This window comes from Oncorhynchus nerka, linkage group LG13, assembly GCF_034236695.1.
Source record: "Oncorhynchus nerka isolate Pitt River linkage group LG13, Oner_Uvic_2.0, whole genome shotgun sequence".
NCBI classification, from domain to species: domain Eukaryota; kingdom Metazoa; phylum Chordata; class Actinopteri; order Salmoniformes; family Salmonidae; genus Oncorhynchus; species Oncorhynchus nerka.
In genome coordinates, this window is record NC_088408.1 from 73,114,909 (window position 1) to 73,138,737 (window position 23,829).

The following is a 23,829-nucleotide window of genomic DNA, read 5'->3' on the forward strand; positions in this document are numbered from 1 at the left end:
AGGTGTTATGAAATGTAATGTCATGTAGTATTTTAAACGGTATGTATGTATGTACAGTGGGGCAAAAAGTATTTAGTCAGTCACCAATTGTGCAAGTTCTCCCACTTAAAACGATGAGGCCTGTAATTTTCATCATAGGTACCCTTCAACTATGACAGACAAAATGACGGAAAAAAAATCCAGAAAATCACATTGTAGGATTTTTAATGAATTAATTTGCAAATTATGGTGGAAAATAAGTATTTGGTCACCTACAAACAAGCAAGATTTCTGTCTCTCACAGACCGGTAACTTCTTTAAGAGGCTCCTCTGTCCTCCACTCGTTACCTGTATTAATGGCACCTGTTTGAACTTGTTATCAGTATAAAAGACACCTGTCCACAACCTCAAACAGTCACACTCCAAACTCCACTATGGCCAAGACCAAAGAGCTGTCAAACGACACCAGAAACAAAATTGTAGACCTGCACCAGGCTGGAAAGACTGAATCTGCAATAGGTAACCAGCTTGGTTTGAAGAAATCAACTGTGGGAGCAATTATTAGGAAATGAAGACATACAAGACCACTGATAATCTCCCTCGATCTGGGGCTCCACGCAAGATCTCACCCCGTGGGGTCAAAATGATCACAAGAACGGTGAGCAAAACTCCCAGAACCACATGGGGGGACCAAGTGAATGACCTGCTGAGAGCTGGGACCAAAGTAACAAAGCCTACCATCAGCAAGGGCATTGAAGATGAAACGTGGCTGGGTCTTTCAGCATGACAATGATCCCAAACACACCGTCCGGGCAACGAAGGAGTGGCTTCGTAAGAAGCATTTCAAGGTGGCCTAGCCAGTCTCCAGATCTCAACCCCATAGAAAATCTTTGGAGGGAGTTGAAAGCCCGTGTTGCCCAGCAACAGCCCCAAAACATCACTGCTCTATAGGAGATCTGCAAGGAGGAATGGGCGAAAATACCAGCAACAGTGTGTGAAAACCTTGTGAAGACTTACAGAAAACGTTTGACCTCTGTCATTGCCAACAAAGGGTATATAACAAAGTATTGAGATAAACTTTTGTTATTGACCAAATACTTATTTTCCACCATAATTTGTAAATTAATTAATTAAAAATCCTACAATGTGATTTTCTGTATTTTTTCCCCTCATTTTGTCTGTCATAGTTGAAGGGTACCTATGATAAATTACAGGGCTCTCATCTTTTTAAGTGGGAGAACTTGCACAATTGGTGGCTGACTAAATACTTTTTTGCCACCCTGTATGTATGCATGTATGTATGCATTCATTTAACTGTCATATGTTGCTGGATCCCAGGAAGTGTAGCTGCATGGGGATCCATAATTAACACAAAAACGTAACCAGTTGGCCTGAATGCAAAGATTTATGTCTGGAGAAAACCAGGCACAGCTCATCACCCATCTAACACCATCCTTACCATGACGCATGGTGGTGGCAGCATCATGCAATGGGGATGCTTTTCAGTGATGGGAGACTAGTAAGGATAGAGGAAACAATGAATGGTCCAAACACACGCGCACAGTCGTGAAGAAGGCACGACAGCAGGTTGAAAAAGTTGGTCATGAGACAAAGTTTGTAATTCGGAACAAGAATGTGAAAGCCTTTGAGTGGCCCAGCCAAAGCCCAGACTTGAATCACACTGAAAATCTGTGGAAAGACTCCCCATCTAATTTAAGCGCTTGAGAAAATGAGCAAGGAAGAAAATCCACAAATCCAGATGGGTATGTCTGTATCAGCTATGCACAAGCAAACCCAAAGCTGTAATCGCCACCAACGGTGCTTCTACGCCGACAGAGATGGCCACCTCGCTTCGCGTTCCTAGGAAACTATGCAGTTTTTTGTTTTTTTACGTGTTATTTCTTACATTAGTACCCCAGGTCATCTTAGGTTTCATTACATACAGTCGAGAAGAACTACTGAATATAAGATCAGCGTCAACTCACCATCAGTACGACCAAGAATATGTTTTCCGCGACGCGGATCCTGTGTTCTGCCTTACAAACAGGACAACGGAATGGATCGCATGCAGCGACCCAAGGAAACGACTCCGAAAAAGAGGGAAACGTAGCGGTCTTCTGGTCAGACTCAGGACAAGGGCACATCACGCACCACTCCCCAGCATTCTTCTTGCCAATGTCCAGTCTCTTGACAACAAGGTTGATGAAATCCGAGCAAGGGTAGCATTCCAGAAGGACATCAGAGACTGCAACGTTCTCTGCTTCACGGAAACATGGCTTACTGGGAAGACGCTATCCGATTCGCGTGAAACTGAAAGCGCGAACCACTGCTTTTAATCAGGGCAAGGTGTCTGGCAACATGACCGAATACAAACAGTGCAGCTATTCCCTCCGCAAGGCTATTAAACAAGCTAAGCGTCAGTACAGAGACAAAGTAGAATCTCAATTCAACGGCTCAGACACAAGAGGCATGTGGCAGGGTCTACAGTCAATCACGGACTACAAGAAGAAACCCAGCCCAGTCACGGACCAGGATGTCTTGCTCCCAGGCAGACTAAATAACTTTTTTGCCCGCTTTGAGGACAATACAGTGCCACTGACACGGCCTGCAACGAAAACATGCGGTCTCTCCTTCACTGCAGCCGAGGTGAGTAAGACATTTAAACGTGTTAACCCTCGCAAGGCTGCAGGCCCAGACGGCATCCCCAGCCGCGCCCTCAGAGCATGCGCAGACCAGCTGGCCGGTGTGTTTACGGACATATTCAATCAATCCCTATACCAGTCTGCTGTCCCCACATGCTTCAAGAGGGCCACCATTGTTCCTGTTCCCAAGAAAGCTAAGGTAACTGAGCTAAACGACTACCGCCCCCGTAGCACTCACTTCCGTCATCATGAAGTGCTTTGAGAGACTAGTCAAGGACCATATCACCTCCACCCTACCTGACACCCTAGACCCACTCCAATTTGCTTACCGCCCAAATAGGTCCACAGACGATGCAATCTCAACCACACTGCACACTGCCCTAACCCACCTGGACAAGAGGAATACCTATGTGAGAATGCTGTTCATCGACTACAGCTCGGCATTCAACACCATAGTACCCTGCAAGCTCGTCATCAAGCTCGAGACCCTGGGTCTCGACCCCGCCCTGTGCAACTGGGTACTGGACTTCCTGACGGGCCGCCCCAGGTGGTGAGGGTAGGCAACAACATCTCCTCCCCGCTGATCCTCAACACGGGGCCCCACAAGGGTGCGTTCTGAGCCCTCTCCTGTACTCCCTGTTCACCCACGACTGCGTGGCCACGCATGCCTCCAACTCAATCATCAAGTTTGCGGACGACACAACAGTGGTAGGCTTGATTACCAACAACGACGAGACGGCCTACAGAGGCAGGGAGGAGGTGAGGGCCCTCGGAGTGTGGTGTCAGGAAAATAACCTCACACTCAACGTCAACAAAACTAAGGAGATGATTGTGGGCTTCAGGAAACAGCAGAGGGAACACCCCCCTATCCACATCGATGGAACAGTAGTGGAGAGGGTAGCAAGTTTTAAGTTCCTCTGCATACACATCACAGACAAACTGAATTGGTCCACTCACACTGACAGCGTCGTGAAGAAGGCGCAGCAGCGCCTCTTCAACCTCAGGAGGCTGAAGAAATTCGGCTTGTCACCAAAAGCACTCACAAACTTCTACAGATGCACAATCGAGAGCATCCTGGCGGGCTGTATCACCGCCTGGTACGGCAACTGCTCCGCCCTCAACCGTAAGGCTCTCCAGAGGGTAGTGAGGTCTGCACAACGCATCACCGGGGGCAAACTACCTGCCCTCCAGGACACCTACACCACCCGATGTTACAGGAAGGCCATAAAGATCATCAAGGACATCAACCACCCGAACCACTGCCTGTTCACCCCGCTATCATCCAGAAGGCGAGGTCAGTACAGGTGCATCAAAGCTGGGACCGAGAGACTGAAAAACAGCTTCTATCTCAAGGCCATCAGACTGTTAAACAGCCACCACTAACATTGAGTGGCTGTTGCCAACACACGGTCATTGACACTGACCCAACTCCAGCCACTTTAATAATGGGAATTGATGGGAAATGATGTAAATATATATCACTAGCCACTTTAAACAATGCTACCTTATATAATGTTACTTACCCTACATTATTCATCTCATATGCATACGTATATCCTGTACTCTACATCATCGACTGCATCCTTATGTAATACATGTATCACTAGCCACTTTAACTATGCCACTTTGTTTACTTTGTCTACATACTCATCTCATATGTATATACTGTACTCGATACCATCTACTGTATGCTGCTCTGTACCATCACTCATTCATATATCCTTATGTACATATTCTTTATCCCCTTACACTGTGTATAAGACAGTAGTTTTGGAATTGTTAGTTAGATTACTTGTTGGTTATCACTGCATTGTCGGAACTAGAAGCACAAGCATTTCGCTACACTCGCATTAACATCTGCTAACCATGTGTATGTGACAAATAAAATTTGATTTGATTTGACTCAGGGATGTGAATACCTATGTAAATGTGATATTTCTTAATTTCATTTTCAATAAAATTGCTACAATATTTTTTAAATATCACTATCATTATGAGGTATTGTGTGTAAATCAGTTTAATAATTTTAATTCAGGCTGTAACACAACAAAATGTGTAATGTGGAAAATCAAGGGGTATGAATACTTTCTGAAGGCAAACACACACACCACACAGTATACTCACATCTCCTGGCACAGGCCGCTGATTTTCTGGTTCTCTGAGCTGAGCTGCTCTTTAGAAAGGTTGAGCTCCTTTTTGTATTTGGAATTCTGTTGCTTCAAGGAATCCAGCTGTGCATTAACAAAAAAACATATATCACTTCTAATGTACTGTATATAATACAGATTGTTTGAATCCTGTGAAAGTTCAAGTTGAGAGCATTTTTCTCACTATAGCTTTCAGTCCCTAGTGAACTTTACTTGTGCCAGTATGAGTACATAAAAGGATTGATGCAAATTCTTATTTGATGTTGGGCAATGAAATGAACACACACAAAAAAAGTACAAGTTGAAATGATCAAATAAAAAATAATTATGGGCCTGAAAAATCCTGTTTAACGTGGATCTTAGTGTGAGCATGCCAGCACCTGTGGCTAAAATCCTGTTTAACGTGGATCTTAGTGTGAGCATGCCAGCACCTGTGGCTAAAATCCTGTTTAACGTGGATCTTAGTGTGAGCATGCCAGCACCTGTGGCTAAAATCCTGTTTAACGTGGATCTTAGTGTGAGCATGCCAGCACCTGTGGCTAAAATTCTGTTTACATGCATCACTGTATTATACTGTGAATAATAACTTATAAAAGTGGTTTGCAACCATTACACTCCGAAACCAAACTTCTGTTAAGTTTACAAGGAGCCCCTTCCAAAGTCCTTAGTGATAGCCCTGTATGACAGTGACAAAGCCATCATTCCTCACCCATACAATTTCAACAATCTCCATACCTTATTGAAAATCCATGATGCTCAACCACTATAGTATACCCCAACAGAGGCATTACATTCTCCATATACCTGATTGGTCATCTCCTGCTTGTCACGCCTGAACTCCTCCAGCAGAGACTGGGCCTCAATCTTCTCCTGCTGCAGAAGGCCCTTCTCTTCTGTCAGCAACTCCACGACCTCAGCAGTCTTCCCTGAGGACTCCGCTGCCTAGGTAGTGAGGGAGAGGGGGGCATGTCAACCAGACATATATAATGAAATACCTGTAACTTACTTGGATAGGGGTTGGTTGAGGTGAACCCCTATGTCCTGAGATATCATCATTTGATGGAACCTTATTTTACACAGCCCAAATCAACTCTAACAAGAGGATCCCTAAAGGATCACTCCATTTTCTCATATTATGCAGAGTTAATTTCCATGCTTTGCATGTCAGTCATCCAAGTCATTCCAAACCGGATTTTGAAGCTCTAGGGGGTTACAATGATTGTTTCTCCTATGCAATTAGTGTAATCCTCAGGAATCATTGTAATGCCCACATCTACTACTACTTACTATTTTCAAACCAAATTCTAAGGGAGCGGAGATGTAACCATGTAAGCCCAAAGGAATTTACATTTCATAAATAAACTGTTCGCAATGGACTAGAAGCAAGAGAGCAGTTAGTAAAGGAGATTAAACAAAAATGAAGTTAAATAGAAGACCGGAGTAGCATGCAGTGAGGTTGAAACATGACCACAGGCAGCTCAACGTGAGAGTTAGTTACAGGGTTTGTTAGTAATGGAGTACCTCAAGCTGCTTGGAAATAGCATTTTTTAGTTGAGCCTCAAGCTGGGTGACCTGCTGGGTGGCTTTGTCCCTCTCATTGAGCAAGGCATCCTTCTGGACCTTCAGGTCTTCCAGGTTGGTGGCCATTTCTTCTCTGACCTTGGAAGACACAGATGCCTCCTCCACAGAGGCTTTGTGCTGTCCCTCCATCACTGACTTCTCAGCCCGTAGGGCCTGGGCATCTGCTTCAAGCTGTGTCTGGGTAACTTGCAGCTTCTCTACCTCCCCCATGAGCCTTGAGTGTTCCCCATCCCTACTCTCTTGGCTGCTGTGGAGGGAGGAAAGGTCTTGCTCCAGGCGGGACTGTATAGCTAGGAGGTCTACCTTCTCCTTAGCCAGGGAGGAGACCTCGTTGACAAGCTTCTCCAGCTTGGCAGACAGGCATATTTGGTCTCCAGCCAAGTCACCCTTTTCCTGGTCCCTCTCCTTCAGCTGTGCCTTTAAGTTCTCAACCTCCCCAGCCAAGGCTTTTCTCTCCACTCCAATATCCTTAAGGTTGGCAGACAACTCATCCATGGCCTTCTCCCTGGTGACAGATTGTTGAGTGAGGTCCTGCACTTTGACTTGCATCTGGACATTCTCCTCAAGAAGACCCTGTCTGTCACCTAACAAGCCAGTGTGGGTCGTCTTAAGTTGCCCTAAATCACTACGCAAACTATTTCTCTCAGAGGCCATTGTGTCTCTTTCAACACAAACAGAGGCAACCTCTGCCTTCAGGCTGGATTCAGACTGCAGGAGAGTAATCTTCTCCTGTGTCAGAGTGAACAACTGTGTCTGTAAGTCCTCTATCTCTCTGGAGAGGTCATCCTTTGCAGAGGACAGTTTACTTCGGTCACTTGCTTCAGTCTGCTGCTGCAATTCAAGAAGCATTTTTGCCTTTGAAAGTGATTCCGTTTGACCTTTGAACTCCTGGACCTGCAGAAGCAGATCCTCTTTGTCCTTCTGTAGGCTCTTGTTAAGCTCCGTCTGCTGCGAAAGCAGGAGATCCTGCTTTTTTGTTAGGGTATCGTTCTTCTTAATGAGTTCCAAACGCATCTGTTCAGAGTTGCCTTTTAGTTCATGATGCACCTCTGCAAGTTCAGTTTTGCTTTTTTCAAGGGCCTCCCTCTCTGAGCAAAGCTTCTGAAGCTGTGCCTGTAGATCAACCTTTTTTTTTTTCAAGGAAGCTCCCTCAGCCTCCACCTTTTCTATCTTCTGTTTTAATTCCTCCAGCAAGGACGTGAGGTTGGAATTGGCTTGCTTCAGGTCATCATTGGCCTTAGTGGAGCTGTCCAACTGGTCCTTCATACTGCAGATCTCACCTGCTAGCTTGTCACGCTCTTTTGTTAGAGAACACTTTTCAGAGACCTCCTGTGTGTGCTTTTCTTCCAGCTCTTCCTTTTCATGTACCCAACAGTCACTCTCCATGTTCTGCTTTTCCAGTGTTAATTCTATAGCCATCTTCTCTTTGCGTATGGAGTGTAGCGCCTTCTCAGTCTCTGCATTCTGGAGACAAAGTGCTTCCTTCTCCTCGCCAAAAGATGACAACAGCTCTTTAACTTTCTCCTTATAGGTTGCCACTTCCTCTGTAGAAAGTCTGAGCTTCTCCTTTAACTCTTCTCTCTCCTTGATAAGTTCATCTTTCTCAGAACACACCTTTCGCTGGGTAGCAAGCAGGTCCTCTTTCTCCTGCAGGAGGTGAAGCCTCTCAGAGTCGGTAACCTCACTGCTGGTCTTGGACTGGTCCAGCATTTTGGCCAGGCTCATTTTTGAAGCATGTAGCTCAACCTTGTCACGGACAGACTTCTCAAGATCCTTCTTAGTGATATTCAGCTGATTTTGAAGCTCTGCATTCAAGGCTTGGAGGGCCTCTTTGTCAAATATGGCAGCATTAATTTGAGTAAACATCTCCACTTTATCTTTGCCCAAGGTCTCTGTCTGTGCCTGCAGCTGAGTGTTTTTCAGATAGAAGTCTTCTTTTTCCAAGCTTAAAGACTGACACCTTGCCTGCAACTCCACATTCTTTGCATCAAGGGATTTCTTAGCATTTCTGGCTGCATCCCTCTCCAACAAAAGGCTATCCTTCTCAGAGGTCAGCTTCTCCCTGCTTTGCTGGAGCTCGTTCCTCTCCTCACAGGTCTTCTCATAGACCTCTGCTAGCTGCTTCCTCTTAGTTTCCTGCTGCAGGATCTCCTGTTGGTACTTCAAAAGGACCCCATGCTTCTCTGCATTTGTCTTTTGAAGCTCCTCAATTTGGGACTGACGCTCCGCTTCAGATTGACTGAGGGATTTGTTATTGGCCTGTGCCTCCTCAACAGCAACTCTAAGCTTCTCCACCTCTCTGGATAGTGAGGCATTCTCTCCATCTAGCTTCCGGTTGGTGGTCCAAAGTTCCTCCTGCTCTTTTGTGAGCTTGTCCCTCAGTGTCAGAAGTTCTTCAGTCTTACCTGAGAGCTCCTGGTGACTAGCCTCCGAGGCTGAGAGCTTGGCCTCGAGTTCAGAGAGTTGATTTTTGAGACTTCCTTCCTGAGCTTTGAGATCTGAGCTTTCCTTAGACATGTGCGCCAGCACTGAGATTTGCTTCTCCAGGTCTGTGGACAATCTCTCAATATGCTGCCCGGAGTAGTCGAGCTCACCAGAAAGAAACTGAGGGAAAAAGGTTGAAAGAAAAAAATGGGCATATAAAGGGAAAACAAAACAAGTCAAGCATTTTATTACAAAAGTTATCAAATGCAATTGGAAAAGTTAAGCTGGTGCAAGCATAAAAGACAGTTGGGAGAAAAAAAAACAAAGCTGACACCATGAAAACTTTGAAAACAGAGGTACACCAATGGAGTGCTTATGATGTGTATGTAGGTGTGTGTGTGCCTTCTAAGTGGGCTCTAATGATTCAGGTTTTCAATCAGTGTGCACCAGGTGTGGTGGAGTGTGTGCGTAATTGAATAACTTTCCATTGAGAATATGTTTCTACAAGTAGATAACCCTGTTTTAATCGTCTTATAATGGTTGTGCCACGAAATTCTGCCCTTTTGTATCCCTTTGACATTAAGTAGAAATTGTGCACCAATATTGCATTTTAAAAGCCGTGACGTGAACAGAACTCGTTTAATATGGTCAAACTAGTGCAAAAGCAGACGAGCTCGTTCTACACTTTTAGGCAATTTTCTGTTGTTTTGTGGTGTAAAATTGAGTGTGTCGAGCATAACACGTCAACCAAATCAATCCCAGAACAACAGCAAAGGACCTTGTGAAGATGCTGGAGGAAACAGGTACAAAAGTATCTATATCCACAGTAAAACCAGTCCTATATGACATAACCTGAAAGGCAGGTCAGCAAGGAAGAAGCCACTGCTCCAAAACCGCCATAAAAAAGCTGGACTATGGTTTGCAACTGCACATGGGGACAAAGATCGTACTTTTTGGAGAAATGTCCTCTGGTCTGATGAAACAAAAATAGAACTGTTTAACCATAATGACCATCGTTATGTTTGGAGGAAAAAGGGAGAGGCTTGCAAGCCGAAGAACACCATCCCAACCGTGAAGCAAGGGGGTGGCAGCATCATGTTGTGGGGGTGCTTTGCTGCAGGAGGGACTGGTGCACTTCACAAAATAGATGGTATCATGAGGAAAAAGCTTTTTTACAACAAGTTACGCTGCCAAAAAGGGACTGAAATTGTGGAACAACCCAGACTGAAGCCCTACACTTTACATACCGGCTACTCATCGTGAAACGACACTAATTAAACCACTAACAATTATGTGGTTACTACATCCACTTAATCAAGATTATTGAAGCATGAATTAAAATGTCATCAGTTTTTTAAATATATATATATCTAAGGTGTGCCTCTGCTTTCAAACTAGGCCCTAAAACCACACCACACCACACCACAACATAGCCACACAGTCAATGCTGAAATGAAGATGGTGCATATGTGACAACACATATGATATATGACATGGTGCAATGGGCTTACATAAATAGTTATTATCAAAAGCAATAATATGAGCAGATAAAACGCTAAAATGAATCTTGGGCTTAGTGTGTTTTTATGAAATCAAAGAACGAGGTCACTGTGATATGCCATAATTGTTCTAACAGTCAACCTTTCATTAAAGTAATACAGACTTCAGCTACTTCTTACCTTCCTTCCTACAGTATGATTACTACCCAGACATTAGAAGTGAGGTGGTCTAATTAGCATCAAGTGAATATCAAACCTGACCATAGACCATTTCAGGCAACACTTCATTTGACTTGGAAACAACAGTCAAATGGTAATGACATAATAATAACCAGGTCATTTCTGGTACTGTAGAATAAGGTGCTACTGACATCTCTTACATAAAGTGGATAGGACTATACTGGAAAAATGTTCACTTAATACTTCAGTCAACCTAAAGAAAGCTAATGCAAAGCAGCAAGATTTTTTGTACAAAAAGGCAGCTCCTCCTGAGAACATAAAACATGGTGGTCCTGATAATGATATGGTGGGTGCTCACCTGAGCCTTCTCTTTGTAAGGCTGCAGCTCAGTCACCAGCCTCTCCAGTTCCTGGGCCTTCTTCCTGGAGACACTCAGCTCCTGCTTGGTCTTGTCAGCCTGACCCTGCAGCTCCTGGAGCTGCTTGGCATGGTGCTCTGAGGCCTCAGACAGGGCCTTCTGCCGGGAGGTCTGAAGATCCTTGGCCTGGGCCTCACACTGCTGCAAACTCTTCTCCTACACACAAATAAAATTAATGAGACAGTAACTAACATCAATCATTTGCTGTTTGGTAGGGGGACAGCGGTAGATTATTTCAGTGTTTGGGTTAGAGACAGTAAAACGTCTATTACTGAAGAATGTAGGCAGTTTTACAACAAACCTCTTCCCTTCACATCTAATCATCAACATCTCAAAGCCATCTCTGGGTTTTCACTCACCAGTTGTGTGATTTTCCCCTGCAGGTTGCTTAGCTGGCCCTGATGCTCGTCTCTGGCAGCCTTCAGCTCCTGCTCCTTCTGGGCAACTTCCTGCTGTCGTTGCTCCTCAGAACATGCAGCCCGCTCCTTCTCCTCTGCGAGTTGGGTCTGTAACTCTTCCAGACTCCTGGTAAAGGGGAAGGAGGGGGAGATCAATCTCTGACCAAACGAGACCAGTGGCATTCACACAAACTGTGGCTTCATTGTAGAGGACAGATTCAAACAGTTTTAGACTGAAACTGAAGAACTGATAAACCAGGGCGATGGACAGGTTTTGTGCATTGTTGTCATACTCTCATTAAATATTGGCACTGGAGGAAACCGGATTGTGTACTTCTCAGATGACAGTAAGCCATTAAACTACTTTAATATGTTTGAGAACACCTTTGTTTGTGACATTTCATTGTGTACCTTTTTTTCTGAGTGATGTCTTCATTCATTTTGGTAAGCTGTGCTGAACTGTCGCCTGATGACTTCATCATGTCTGAGATGTCACTTTGAAGCTTGGCCTTTTCGTTTGCGAGCTGATCAAGCCTCTCCTCTCCAGCCTTTAGCTTCCTCTCCAGCCCTGAGTGAGAGGAACACATAATTCAGTCATGGGTAACAAGCCTCAATCCACATACACACATACTGTACACAGCCAATTTGTTACACAATATAAACATAATGACTACCTCAGACTCTCTACAGTGATTATTTTAGTAAAACATTGGTGATATTTTGTGGTGTTGGTCAGGGATAACTTTCTCAAAACAGGTTGCGGTTGCCCTTTTGATTCACACATTGATTCAGTAATCACAACCTGGTTTATCGAGCAGAAACTCAAGACAACAAAAACAAGCAGGTTTGGAAACCCCTGGTGTAGGTTGCAAAGTTACATTACTGAATGTACGTAGGGAGAATGGTCATATTGAGCTGTGTGTACTGAAGGGTAGTGCTGGCCAGTGTTCTGACCTGCACGTTGGCTTCTAAGAGCCTCTGAGTGGGATGTGCACTGCTCTTTTTTTTGTTGCTAAGCTTCTAAAGCAACTCTGACAGAGAATGAGGGAATTTAGGCCGACACTATCAGCTTGCATCATTCAAGTTCTTAGCACTAAGCAAGACACAATTACATGCACTAATCTATTGTCTACTGCTTGGCCATGTGGACCAATATAATGAATTATTTGCACAAAACCACATAATTGCTAATCATTAGATTAGCTTGAAGTCAACATTTTCTTTCTGGTAAAATATGTCTTGCAGATAAAAACCCATGTAACCCAAGTAATAAGAAAACAAAGACTAACGTTGTTACAGGTCAAACATCCTGTAACGTTGATACATGAAAAAAGTACATCTATTTACCTTGCATAGTTTGTGTTGACTTAGCCTGATTGTCTGTGCTTTCTGACAGTTTTTGTTTCTGAGGAAATAAAACTTTGATGAATACATTTGTGCATGCTTAAGTCAAGAGTTTTCCATGACAAACCTCAAAATGATTGACAACTAATAATGTTCTACACAAGTTATTTAACCAACATTTGTATTTAAGGATTATAATTTTGATGGTATCGTAAGTGTGTAATAGAAGGTAGATACGTTTTATCATTCCCATAAAAAAACAAAAAGCTAGAATTTCAATGCTATGCTCTTCCTTACCTGAGCTTACCTTGAGCACTACAGTCATGTAAGTCCACCCATTCCCAACCCCTGGCGCCACAACACCAGTCATAAGCCCTAGTACTCACCAGGTTGCCCAGCTCTTGCTCCAAGGAGAGGAGCTCCTGCTGCTTACCCTCCAGCTCAGAGTTCAACTCAATGACCTACAGCCACAGGCCAGGGCATGACACCATGGACATGGAGAACATTTTGAAGGGGGAAAAAATGAGTGACAAAATGAAGGAAAAGCTAATAAAGAATAAAATGAAACAAAAGCAAATTGCTTTGAAGGTAGGGATAAATCAATACAACATGAAATACCACAGGTGTGTCTCACTCTTATTTTTCTTGAATATGGTCATGGACAATGGTAGTATGGCGTGGGTATGGACCTACCCTGTTGCCCTGTGAGCGAGCTTGGCTCTGGGCCTCCTCCAGCTGGGTCCTCAGGTTCTGGAGAGCTTGGTTACCTTGGCCTGCCTGGGACTGCAGGACCTCCATAGCTGCCACCTGCTCCTGGACCTCCTTGGCACGGTCCTGGGTCTGCTGGACAAGCTTAGCTTCATGCTCCTCCAGCTCATTTACCTTCAGCTCAGCAGTGTGCAGTTTGCCCAGCACGTCCTCCATCTCCACCAGGTGCTGCTCCTCAGCACTCTCCACACTGGACCGCAGGCTCTCCTCCAGGCACTCCTTCTCCTCCGACACGACCAGCAGCTGTTTGTTGAGCTCCCCTGTCTCCCGTGCCCGGGCTGCAGCCTCTGCCTCACACCTGGCTCCCGCCTCCTCCAGTGCCTGCTTGTGCTCCACCTTCAGCCTCTCCAGGGCACTCTTGGTCTCCACCAGCTCTGTCGTCTGGGAACCGGCCCCTTTACTGAAGGACACCGTCAGCTCCTCCGTGGCCTGCTGGTGTGAGGCGATGGCAGATTCCAGCTTGCAGCGCCACAGCTCTATGACGTCTGCATTCTCCTTCTCGTTCTGACTGAGGCGCAGCTTCAACTGCTCGTTGTCTGTGGAGACCTTGGTGGATGAGACTTGGAACTGAGACACTGCCTCACTGTGGGCCTTCTCCTCCGCTGCCAGCATCTCCTTCAGCCCAGCCAGCTCAACCTGTTGCTGGTCTTCTTGAGAGGCCAGCTGAGCCCTCAGAGAGCTCACCTCTTCCAGGAGAGGGGAGGTGGTGGAGTCTGAGCCCTCCGAGCTTTGCTGGACCTCCAGACGCAGCCGCAGGTCAGCCACCTCCCTGGTCCTCAGCACCAAGTCCCTCTCCAGTTCCATGATGCGGGACTTCTCTGACACCGTGGCCACCTATGGGACGGCACAACTCTGGCTCAAACAAAAGCATGTTCTTCAACCTATGGAAACATTGTGATTGTGTGTGTACTGGCAGGACAAGAGGGTAGCTGTTGAAGCCCCTTGTCATCAGACAGGTTTACATGGGTCAATATTTTTCTAAGAAAGTCATTTACAAACAGATGTCCTTCATAGTTGCAGTAGCGCAATGAAAGTAACAGCGCAGACCCACATTAGCATAAAATGCCTAGTTGAAGTACTACACCACCCTCTAGTGGATATAAGCTGGAACCATATCAGTCATCACACATAATTATTGTGTATTGAACTACTGTCCCCAAATGCTGCAGCTTCTACTGGTTTTCATCCTTACGTCTATATCAGGGGTCAATTTAGGCCAGAGAAACTTGATAGTTAAGACTCTCTCCCCCAACTAATGACGTCAAATAATTAATTAAGAACCAGGGAAAAACTAAACCAGCAGAGACTATGGGCCCTTGAGGATGGCAGTTTAATACTCCATCACTGGCTGTGAAACCCCTGACAGACGCATATAAGAATGGTTAAGGGGTGGGAGCAGGAAATAGACTCGCAAGAGGCGGGGGTTCCCAGATGGGCAGGACAATTGGGGCTGGTAGAAATGGGGGGGACAAAGGACAACTGGGAGCAACGGTTGGGTATAGGGGTGCAGTCTGGCTACCATGTTGCACCACAAAAGCTGTGGAGACAGTGGGCAGAGGAAAACATGGAGAAAGAGGCAAGTGAATAACCCCACGATGGAGAACCCTAATGATCCTATATGTAGTGTGGCCCTGACATGGCCGAAGTCTAGGTTTTACCCAGAAAACGGCAAATCTAAAAAGAACAGGATTGATGATGTTTAGGAAAACTATAAGTACAGCATTTCTTTTTTTTTTTTTTTTTTTGGGCAGGGGTTGCATTTCAACCCAATAGACAAGATTTAAAGTCTGAATATTTCAAAATGTTTTGAGTGACAGCAGCCATGTGCTTAAGATTCCTGTTTGGGTAAGACACAGGAATGTTTCATGTTTGACAAAATGGGAAGAGAATGAAAGCATGCGAGAGATGCTGCAAATGGATCTCTGACTTACAGCTGAGGCCAAGAGATAATATTCTTAATTTCAAGTAAAAAGATTAGTCAACTACACCATTCAATGTTTGCTTAGAGATATTCAAATGCAGTTAAATACCGACTCTCCATCCACAAGCCTCTATGGCAGAAATGGTCAGAAAAACAGCATATGGAAGCCAGTGCAACAGGTATTTGGAGATCCTCTGTAACCCATTGTACACCCTCCCAAGAGTTGCAACATTACCCCTGCTACCATCCACACTCCACCCCTCTTTCCAAACGCACCACTGTGCAGAGCAAGATCCATTACCCTAGTGTCTTCTAACTCTCTCTGGAGTTTCTCAGCTTTGGTCTTTTCAAAGAGCAGGCTCTGTTCAAGCTCCTTAATGTGGGCATGCTCCAGTTTGGTCTGCGTCTGTTAGTAAAGAAGGGGAGAGGAAGAGAACAAAACCAGTGCCACCATCACATGCCAGCCCAACGCAGACAGAGGAAGAGGTAGGGAGGGGAAGGAAGGGTACCCCATGCAGATCCCATGCCAAGCACAGGTGAGCATTGGGGATGTAGCTGGAGGTGGTGATAAGAGGATATGATAGAAGCAGCAGGGGAGATGTGCAATGGTTATGGATGTGTAGTTGTTGGTTGTGATTAGAGGAATCCATGCAGAATGACCTGGTGAACAACCAAATGGAAAGACTAGGAAGGAATGCATAGAAGTATGTGTGAACAACTGAGTGAGTGAGCCAGCAAATGAGCGCAAATCGAAATGGACGTGACTGCACATAAAAAGAGAAAGCACCGTTGGAATGTTTTTGCCCCCCCCCACCATCTCCTGCTTTACTCTATGATTTTGAGGTCCTTTATGCACATTCATGTGAACAGGAAAGGGAAATGAAACTTAACTATTTACATGAAATGGAGATGCCGTGGCAGGTTGTAACAGCAACACTGCGCTCTCTCTCTTCTGTGATCACACCCATTTGTTTAGTGAGTATAAGATCACTGATCAGCAGATAAAACAATATCAGAAACCACATTCATAAAGAAACTACTTCGAACAGACAAATCAGTAAAAAAAAAAAAAAAAAAAAATTAAACTGTAGAATGGGGCAGAACATATAAAAAAAAAAAATCCTAGTTCACCCCCAGACCGATTCATTAATTTTTACATTAAAATGCAATTAATTGAATTGCTACCAAGGGCAGAACATTTACTTCCGATTTCAACAGATGGCAATGGGAAGGTTGGAGCTCAAGACCGTGACTAGGCTGTGAGATGCATCTCCAGTGGTTGGTCAAGACCGTGACTAGGCTGTGAGATGCATCTCCAGTGGTTGGTCAAGACCGTGACTAGGCTGTGAGATGCATCTCCAGTGGTTGGTCAAGACCGTGACTAGGCTGTGAGATGCATCTCCAGTGGTTGGTCAAGACCGTGACTAGGCTGTGAGATGCATCTCCAGTGGTTGGTCAAGACCGTGACTAGGCTGTGAGATGCATCTCCAGTGGTTGGTCAAGATCGTGACTAGGCTGTGAGATGCATCTCCAGTGGTTGGTGAAGACCGTGACTAGGCTGTGAGATGCATCTCCAGTGGTTGGTGAAGACCGTGACTAGGCTGTGAGATGCATCTCCAGTGGTTGGTCAAGACCGTGACTAGGCTGTGAGATGCATCTCCAGTGGTTGGTCAAGACCGTGACTAGGCTGTGAGATGCATCTCCAGTGGTTGGTCAAGACCGTGACTAGGCTGTGAGATGCATCTCCAGTGGTTGGTCAAGACCGTGACTAGGCTGTGAGATGCATCTCCAGTGGTTGGTCAAGACCGTGACTAGGCTGTGAGATGCATCTCCAGTGGTTGGTGAAGACCGTGACTAGGCTGTGAGATGCATCTCCAGTGGTTGGTCAATACCTTAACTAGGCTGTGAGATGCATCTCCAGTGGTTGGTCAAGACCGTGACTAGGCTGTGAGATGCATCTCCAGTGGTTGGTCAAGACCGTGACTAGGCTGTGAGATGCATCTCCAGTGGTTGGTCAAGACCGTGACTAGGCTGTGAGATGGTGGAGGGGAGCATCTCCAGTGGTTCCATGCTTAGCACTGGGCCAACATGAACAAGAGGAGAAGAAAAAGAAGCAGTAACGTCACTGCCTGAAGCAGTTACAAGACAACATTTGTACACCGTCAATTGCTTGAAATCAACAGAAAACATTTGCTGTGTTGATTTGGTTTGTTGTTGTTTTTTAAAAGCTGCATGCATGTGAATAATATACATTTCTGCAGTAAGTAGTACACAGACCGTTAGTATGCAATCAAAGGAAGATAAAAAGGGGGTATTACTTCTAACCCTGTAGCACTCATTTTTAAAGATAACATTTGATGTGGGACGCCATCAGGGTAATTGGGATGGTCCCCTGATTGGAGTTGCACTGTGGGATAAATAATGACACAAATCCTTTGATCAGACGTGTACATATTAAACAGCCCCAGGTCCACCTACTTCCCAGTCTCTGCTCCATAAACAAAGATATGGTTAGCCAAGGGAGAGGCAGAAAAAGTAAGTTGTTCTCCAAGAACTAGCCCACATTTCCACATTCCCATCAAATAGCACTAGAGTGATGGTGAAGAACAGTGTGCAAACCTTACAGTCTGATGTGCCAACGACATTTCTTAGCAAGAGGGAAGCAGGAAAGAAATAAACACCAACTAGTTCCTAAAATGATCCTAGGCTCGGGTGTTTATTTTAAGCAAACAGTGTTCCAAAAACAAGTTGGGAACATTCAAGCTGTGTTAATATCCACATGCTACATAGTCATGAAATGATGAAGACCTCCAGGTTTGTGAAGATCGGTCTAATCAAGGCACTGCGCATATTTGGAAGAATGACAATACATGGATAATAGTTTAGTTATTTGTAGATCAGCGAGTCTGCAGTGCCGTGCTCAGGCTGATCCTCTACAAAAGCATGACTTCATGGACACTAAAAGAACATCAGAGCCAGGTTCAGTCAGGTCTGATTCTGACAGCCCTGTTCCATGGAGGACCTTACTGTCACACGATAGAGAATGAGATTTCAGTCTTGAGTGAGATGGCATCGATCATGCCATGCAACAAACCTAATAGGACTGTGGGCACTGGGCAGGACAGATCTCTGGTGTAGACAGACTGAAGAGAATATTCATGCTCAGTCCTTGGCATACTAGATTAAGGACATGTCACTGACAAGGACACCAATCACTCACTTGCCAACTTAAAATCACAAGCCGGTGGCCAAACTGTTGATGAAATGTATACAGAGTAGCCAAATAGGGACCTTCAAAAATATTTATTCATTGATTATGTTAGAATCTAATGTACACCCTACCACTTTAATCTCAGGGATCGGGAGCAGGGATGTTGCGGAGTGACTTAATTCCAGAGGTGGACTCTAGTCTGCACTCATCAGAACAGGATGCTTTTAACTCAAAATGTCTGTTTCACAAGACAAGGAGTTTCAACGGCAGTCCTGATGAGATGCAGTGTTGGTGGATTTCTGATACACCTCAGCATCAAATGGATTAATTCCAGTCACTTAGGGGACGATTTTAACTTGAGATCGGAACATGTAAATCAAAGATGCTCCATAGCATTAGAAAGGAAAACTGTATTCATATTTTGAGTTTGTGGAGAAGTGTGTGTGTGTGTTTACCTCCAGGTCTCCTTTGGTAATGCAAGCTTCCTCCACACGGAACTGGAGGTCCTCCACTTTCCTATCACACAGAGCAGACTTCAGATTATAGTTCAGGAACATTTAACATAAGAGATCTGAAAAAGGAATCATGGATCAAGGGTTTGAAACAGGGTTTCAATCTGACCTACATAAATTCCCCCCCCCCATTTTCCTCCTGTGATACTGTACTGATAACAATCAGAACATTGTTATACCCATAGTTAGACCCCACACCCCTCTGAAGCCTCACCTCTTCTCCTCCTCCAGCTGATTGAGCAGCTCAACCTTCTCCTTGTCAGCAGCCTCCACCAGGGTGCGTAATTGGTCCATCTTGGCCTCCATCTTCACAACACATGAATATGCATTCATTAAATCAGATCATGAATATAAGTTGATGACTCTCATGACAAAACAATGTTATGGAAGGCCGCTATGCATCTGGGAGTTGGCTATAAAAACAAGTGCTTTCTCATTGATGGCAGTGCAGAGGTTTTTGTTACATGAGTGTGAGGTACAGCAAGGTGTTTTCCCAAACCATTACCCAAGGTTTGTCATGGTCATGTATGACACTTCTGCAGATGAGAGTACAAGTTCCAAAACTGTAACGTCCTGGGACTTATCTGTGGGGAAATGTGTGTGTAAATAATCCTGAGGGCGAATGCTTGTGTGTGTGTAAACCATGAGGAGGAACTCAGTGTGTATTGACCTGCTCCTGGTCCTCTCTCAGCAGGGTCAGTTCCTGCTCCACCTCGCCCACATGGGTGGTTGCCTTGGCCACCTCTGCCCTCTCCATGTCCCGCTCCGCCATCAGCTGCTCGATGTGCTGCTGCTTCTCCTTCAGCACCTCCTGAACTGCTGTGGTGCCAGAGATCTTTCTCGAGTACCGTGATGACGTTTCTGTCAGCTGTGGTGGTGGGTGGGGGGTAGATGAGTGTTTAGACTGGTTAATGGGGGGTGGGAGTTTTACTCAGGACAGCAAAAGGCAAGACCAATTAAAGAACAGACATCTTGTTGCTCTGCAGTTGTGAATGTGGATGCACTTATAAGTGTGTGTGTGCGCCTCACCAGGCCTGTGCGGCTGGGCTTGGCACTGACGGAGGAGGCCACAGAGCTCATGGAGCTGATGGAGGAGGCGCTGGGGCTGCGCTTCAGGCCCGAGGGCGTGGCCACCAACTTCCGCACCATGGTCTTTGCCTTGGCCGGCGTGGTGGAGGGGAAGCCAATACGCGTGACCTTGTGGACTGGGGCAAACAGGCCATACTTGGGTTGGCATTGAAAGTATCTGAGGAAATACAAATGAAGTGGATATGAAAAAAAAAACAGATGTCACTTATATACAAATAACACCCATAAGACTTGCCGGTACTTAACTCTCTTTTAAACAAACTGGTTGCCAGAGTAGCATGTTTCTCAAGCCTGTGTGATAATCCCCTCTGGTCTGATTACCTGGTTCCTGCCACTGCCCCATCGTTCTTTCCCAGGGGCTCATCTAGTTCCACACCACACCACTCTCCCTTGGCAAAGTCTGTTTCACCAAGAAAGCGAACCACACCAGCTTTTGTGCCACCAACCTGCAGAGAACGTGCAAAGAAAGAGTTCAGAAAAGCCTAAAAATATATATATTTTAATTATTTGATTTTTTATTATAGAGCGCTTTCATTACTGAAAGAATCTCAAAGCACCTAGAGGGTAACGAGCTTGGCATGAGATAAAACTACCAAGGCTACAGTTCATAATAATAATCATCATAATAATCAATACATGCAACCTGTCAACGTCACAGGGCTGATAAATGTCTCGTCAGCGTTTCCTTTTACAATGCCCTAAAGCAGTGATCACTTTCTAAGTCAAAATGCAAGCCGAGATCTACCGCTCAGATGTTTTAAACATGGCTAAACGTAAGCCTATGCAACATTAACCTATTAAAAACAGTTCTGTAACAATTAGGTTTGTGCAGTAGGCTAAAGGCCCAATACATTATCACTGCATATTGGATATGCTTGAATTACCCTGCCAATGTTGTCCTTCTCAGACCATTTAGAAATGATTTGGTAATGGATCATTTGTTGTATTACATGTGAGGCACAGCTAAGTGAGCATAATAATTTGCGTTATTATTTTTGGGGGACGGATGGTCAGTCTGAGGGGAGGGAAGGAGCAGTGGTGAGGCTGCCTCTCAACAAACTCACCATCCCACCGTTTTCTCTCCATTTGCTGAGAAAAGGGGACAGTCTTCCAGCTGATGGTGAAACACGTCGCACTACATTATTTCTGCCTCATGCACAAATTCATGTGGTTACTCCTATGACCAGAGACTTAAATATTCATCGATATTAAAAAAGCCACAAGCCACTAATAATAACCCAAGCTTATCGGAATACTTTGCTATACTCATTCATTGCAGCTGCAATGCTGGTTGTAGCATGAGTGGAAGTAGGAAGAACGCACATTTTATGGTTTATAAAATCTTTGAACAACGTGTTGACAGTGTTGAATAACAATTTAAACATGAACTTACTCATTAAAAACAGCAGCTCTTTGCTGTACTCGTTGAGTCTCTCTCTTGTCTTGGGTTTTGAAGTTTAAAAATGTCAGTGTCAACTTTGCTGTGTATTCGAGGCTTCTTTTTACTGTCTATGGCTTGAGGGAATTGTGCAAACACAGTGATTTGAGCTACCTGATTGGCCAGTGGTAGGCCAAAAGGTGCACTTGATTTGCTCTCTGGCCCAGCCGGGTAGGTGGAGTTCTCCACCTTTACACAAATGAAACGGTTAAAAACGGGAAAACTTTGCCATCCTGGCACTAGGGCTGCTGAATCAAGTGCACCTAGCAACAACAGAGCAAAACAAATTAAGAAAATAGCAACGGAATGCTTTATCCTTCGTTTTTTTACAGCAACGTTTGGTGATCAACTAGTAATGCCTTGGAGATCGACCAGTATTGCGATCGACCGGTTTTTGACCACTGCTCTAAAGGGAGAAGTGAGGAATACTGTGGTGAGAAAAGCACCCTCCCTTCCTCTGAGCGTGGGTGACACTTCCTCTTAACACAATGTGTTACACAGCCCGCGGCTGACGGAGAGAGAGAGAGGGGCCTTGGACAACACACTCAGGACGGAAGGTGCTCATACGAGGACAGAGCTTGGCTGTGAACAGAGGGACTATACACAGAAACTGAGCTCACTGAGGAGTGTTAGAACGGGTGTTCTCATTGGTCAGTGAGAAGTTGGGAAGGAGGTGGGAGGAGGTTGTGTTCCGCAGACACATTCCTGAGAGATTACCATGGTGAGAGGGAGGAGTGGTCAGTCGTGTAACTGAGACCAGCCTGTATTTACAGCATTTGTGGCCACACAAGGGGCAAGAGGAGGGTGTGGGGATGGGGCGGGGGATGAGCCCTCTCTAACCTGGAATAGGGTTAGGAGGCCAGGAGGATCATTTGAGACAAACTTGCATAAATGGACGAGCAGGCAGGTGCTTCAGGATAAAAGCTACCTGATCCAAAATAACAGCTGCATTCAAAGTGTAAATGAACTAAGCCTTACCAAAACGCGGTCTCCATTCTTCAGCTCCCTCTCCCCTTTCTTGACCGAGCTGGTGTCTGAGAGGTTGGAGATGGACTCGCTGTTTGTGCGTGCCAGGTTGGAGGCTGGAGTGGCTGGCGTTGCAGTTGAGGCTTTTTTGACAGAGGGGGTGTGAGAGGCCAGGCTGGCGGTGGAGGGGGTGGGCGACCCAGCCCGGGACGAAGGTGCTGTCTGAGTCCCATTGGCCTCGCCCTCTGTGTAGGACAGCTTGGAGGGGCGGGTGAATATCCCTTTCAGGGCCTCGCACTGGAAATAGCGCACCCCTGCCACCGAGCCATCGTTCTTCCCAATGGGCTCATCCAACACTATGCCAGCCCACTGTCCTGGTGCAAACTGAGCCTCCCCCAGGAACTGCACCACGCCAGGTTTGTTCCCATTCACCCATACTCGCTCCCCAACCTGAAAGTTCTCCCCACCATCTTGTGTCCCAGCTGCACCGCCTCCTGGAGTGGACTTGTCCGCTGCAGCTACTTTGGATCCGGCTGCATGGAAACAGGTGGAAATCATCCAATTACTGCCAGTGTGCCAACGCCACTAAAGTTGGTCCATGGTGAGCTGAGCTAACAGGGCTAACATGAAGGGGTTAGCTCACAGAACATGACACCTTTACCCTGCTATTCAACAGTTCCAAACTCTTATCCCAGAGTGAAATCTGTTACGTACAGTGCCTACAGAAAGTTCACACCCCTTGACTTTTTCCACTTTGTTATTACAGCCTGAATTTAAGATGTATTAATTTGAGATTGTGTCACTGGCCTTCACACAATACCCCATAATGTCAAAGTGGAATCATGTTAGACATTTTTACAATGAAATGTCAAGTCAATAAGTATTCAACCCCTTTGTTATGGAAAGCCTAAATAAGTTCAGGAGTAAAACATTGCTTACAAGTCACATAAGTTGCATGGACTCACTCTGTGTGCAATAACAGTGTTTAACCTTTTTTTGACTAACTCATCTCTGTACCCCACACATACAATTATCTGTAAGGTCCCTCAGTCGAGGTTTTCCAATAACTCGCAAAGGGCACCTATTGGAAGATAGTTAAAAATAAATAAAGCAGATATTGAATATTCCTTTTGAGCATGGTGAAGTTATTAATTACACTTTGGATGGTGTATTAATACACCCAGTCAGTACAAAGATACAGGCGTCCTTCCTAACTCAGTTGCTGGAGAGGAAGGAAACCGCTCAGGGATTTAACCATGAGGCCAATGGTGACTAAAACAGTTAAGAGTTGAATGGCTGTGATAGGAGAAAA

The 23,829-nt window shown here is 45.3% G+C and overlaps 1 protein-coding gene across 6 annotated transcripts in view; it reads right to left on the reverse strand.

The window, feature by feature from the left end:
- Positions 1 to 23,829, reverse strand: part of clip1a (CAP-GLY domain containing linker protein 1a) — a 68,302-nt gene that overhangs the window by 15,566 nt on the left and 28,907 nt on the right. For 3 of the 6 annotated variants that reach the window (XM_029678130.2, XM_065026653.1, XM_029678129.2), the window contains exons 3-18: positions 22,530 to 23,050; positions 20,435 to 20,559; positions 20,054 to 20,270; positions 19,695 to 19,892; positions 19,239 to 19,330; positions 18,968 to 19,028; positions 15,603 to 15,707; positions 13,306 to 14,214; positions 12,999 to 13,073; positions 12,616 to 12,673; positions 11,680 to 11,836; positions 11,230 to 11,395; positions 10,811 to 11,026; positions 6,290 to 8,953; positions 5,573 to 5,710; positions 4,746 to 4,852 (exon numbers count right to left, since the gene is read on the reverse strand). In XM_029678130.2, the coding sequence (XP_029533990.1) occupies positions 4,746 to 4,852; positions 5,573 to 5,710; positions 6,290 to 8,953; positions 10,811 to 11,026; positions 11,230 to 11,395; positions 11,680 to 11,836; positions 12,616 to 12,673; positions 12,999 to 13,073; positions 13,306 to 14,214; positions 15,603 to 15,707; positions 18,968 to 19,028; positions 19,239 to 19,330; positions 19,695 to 19,892; positions 20,054 to 20,270; positions 20,435 to 20,559; positions 22,530 to 23,050 (5,809 nt within the window). The remainder of the gene's footprint in view (positions 1 to 4,745; positions 4,853 to 5,572; positions 5,711 to 6,289; positions 8,954 to 10,810; positions 11,027 to 11,229; positions 11,396 to 11,679; positions 11,837 to 12,615; positions 12,674 to 12,998; positions 13,074 to 13,305; positions 14,215 to 15,602; positions 15,708 to 18,967; positions 19,029 to 19,238; positions 19,331 to 19,694; positions 19,893 to 20,053; positions 20,271 to 20,434; positions 20,560 to 22,529; positions 23,051 to 23,829) is intronic. The other 3 variants (XM_065026655.1, XM_065026654.1, XM_065026656.1) reach the window with 3 other exon arrangements.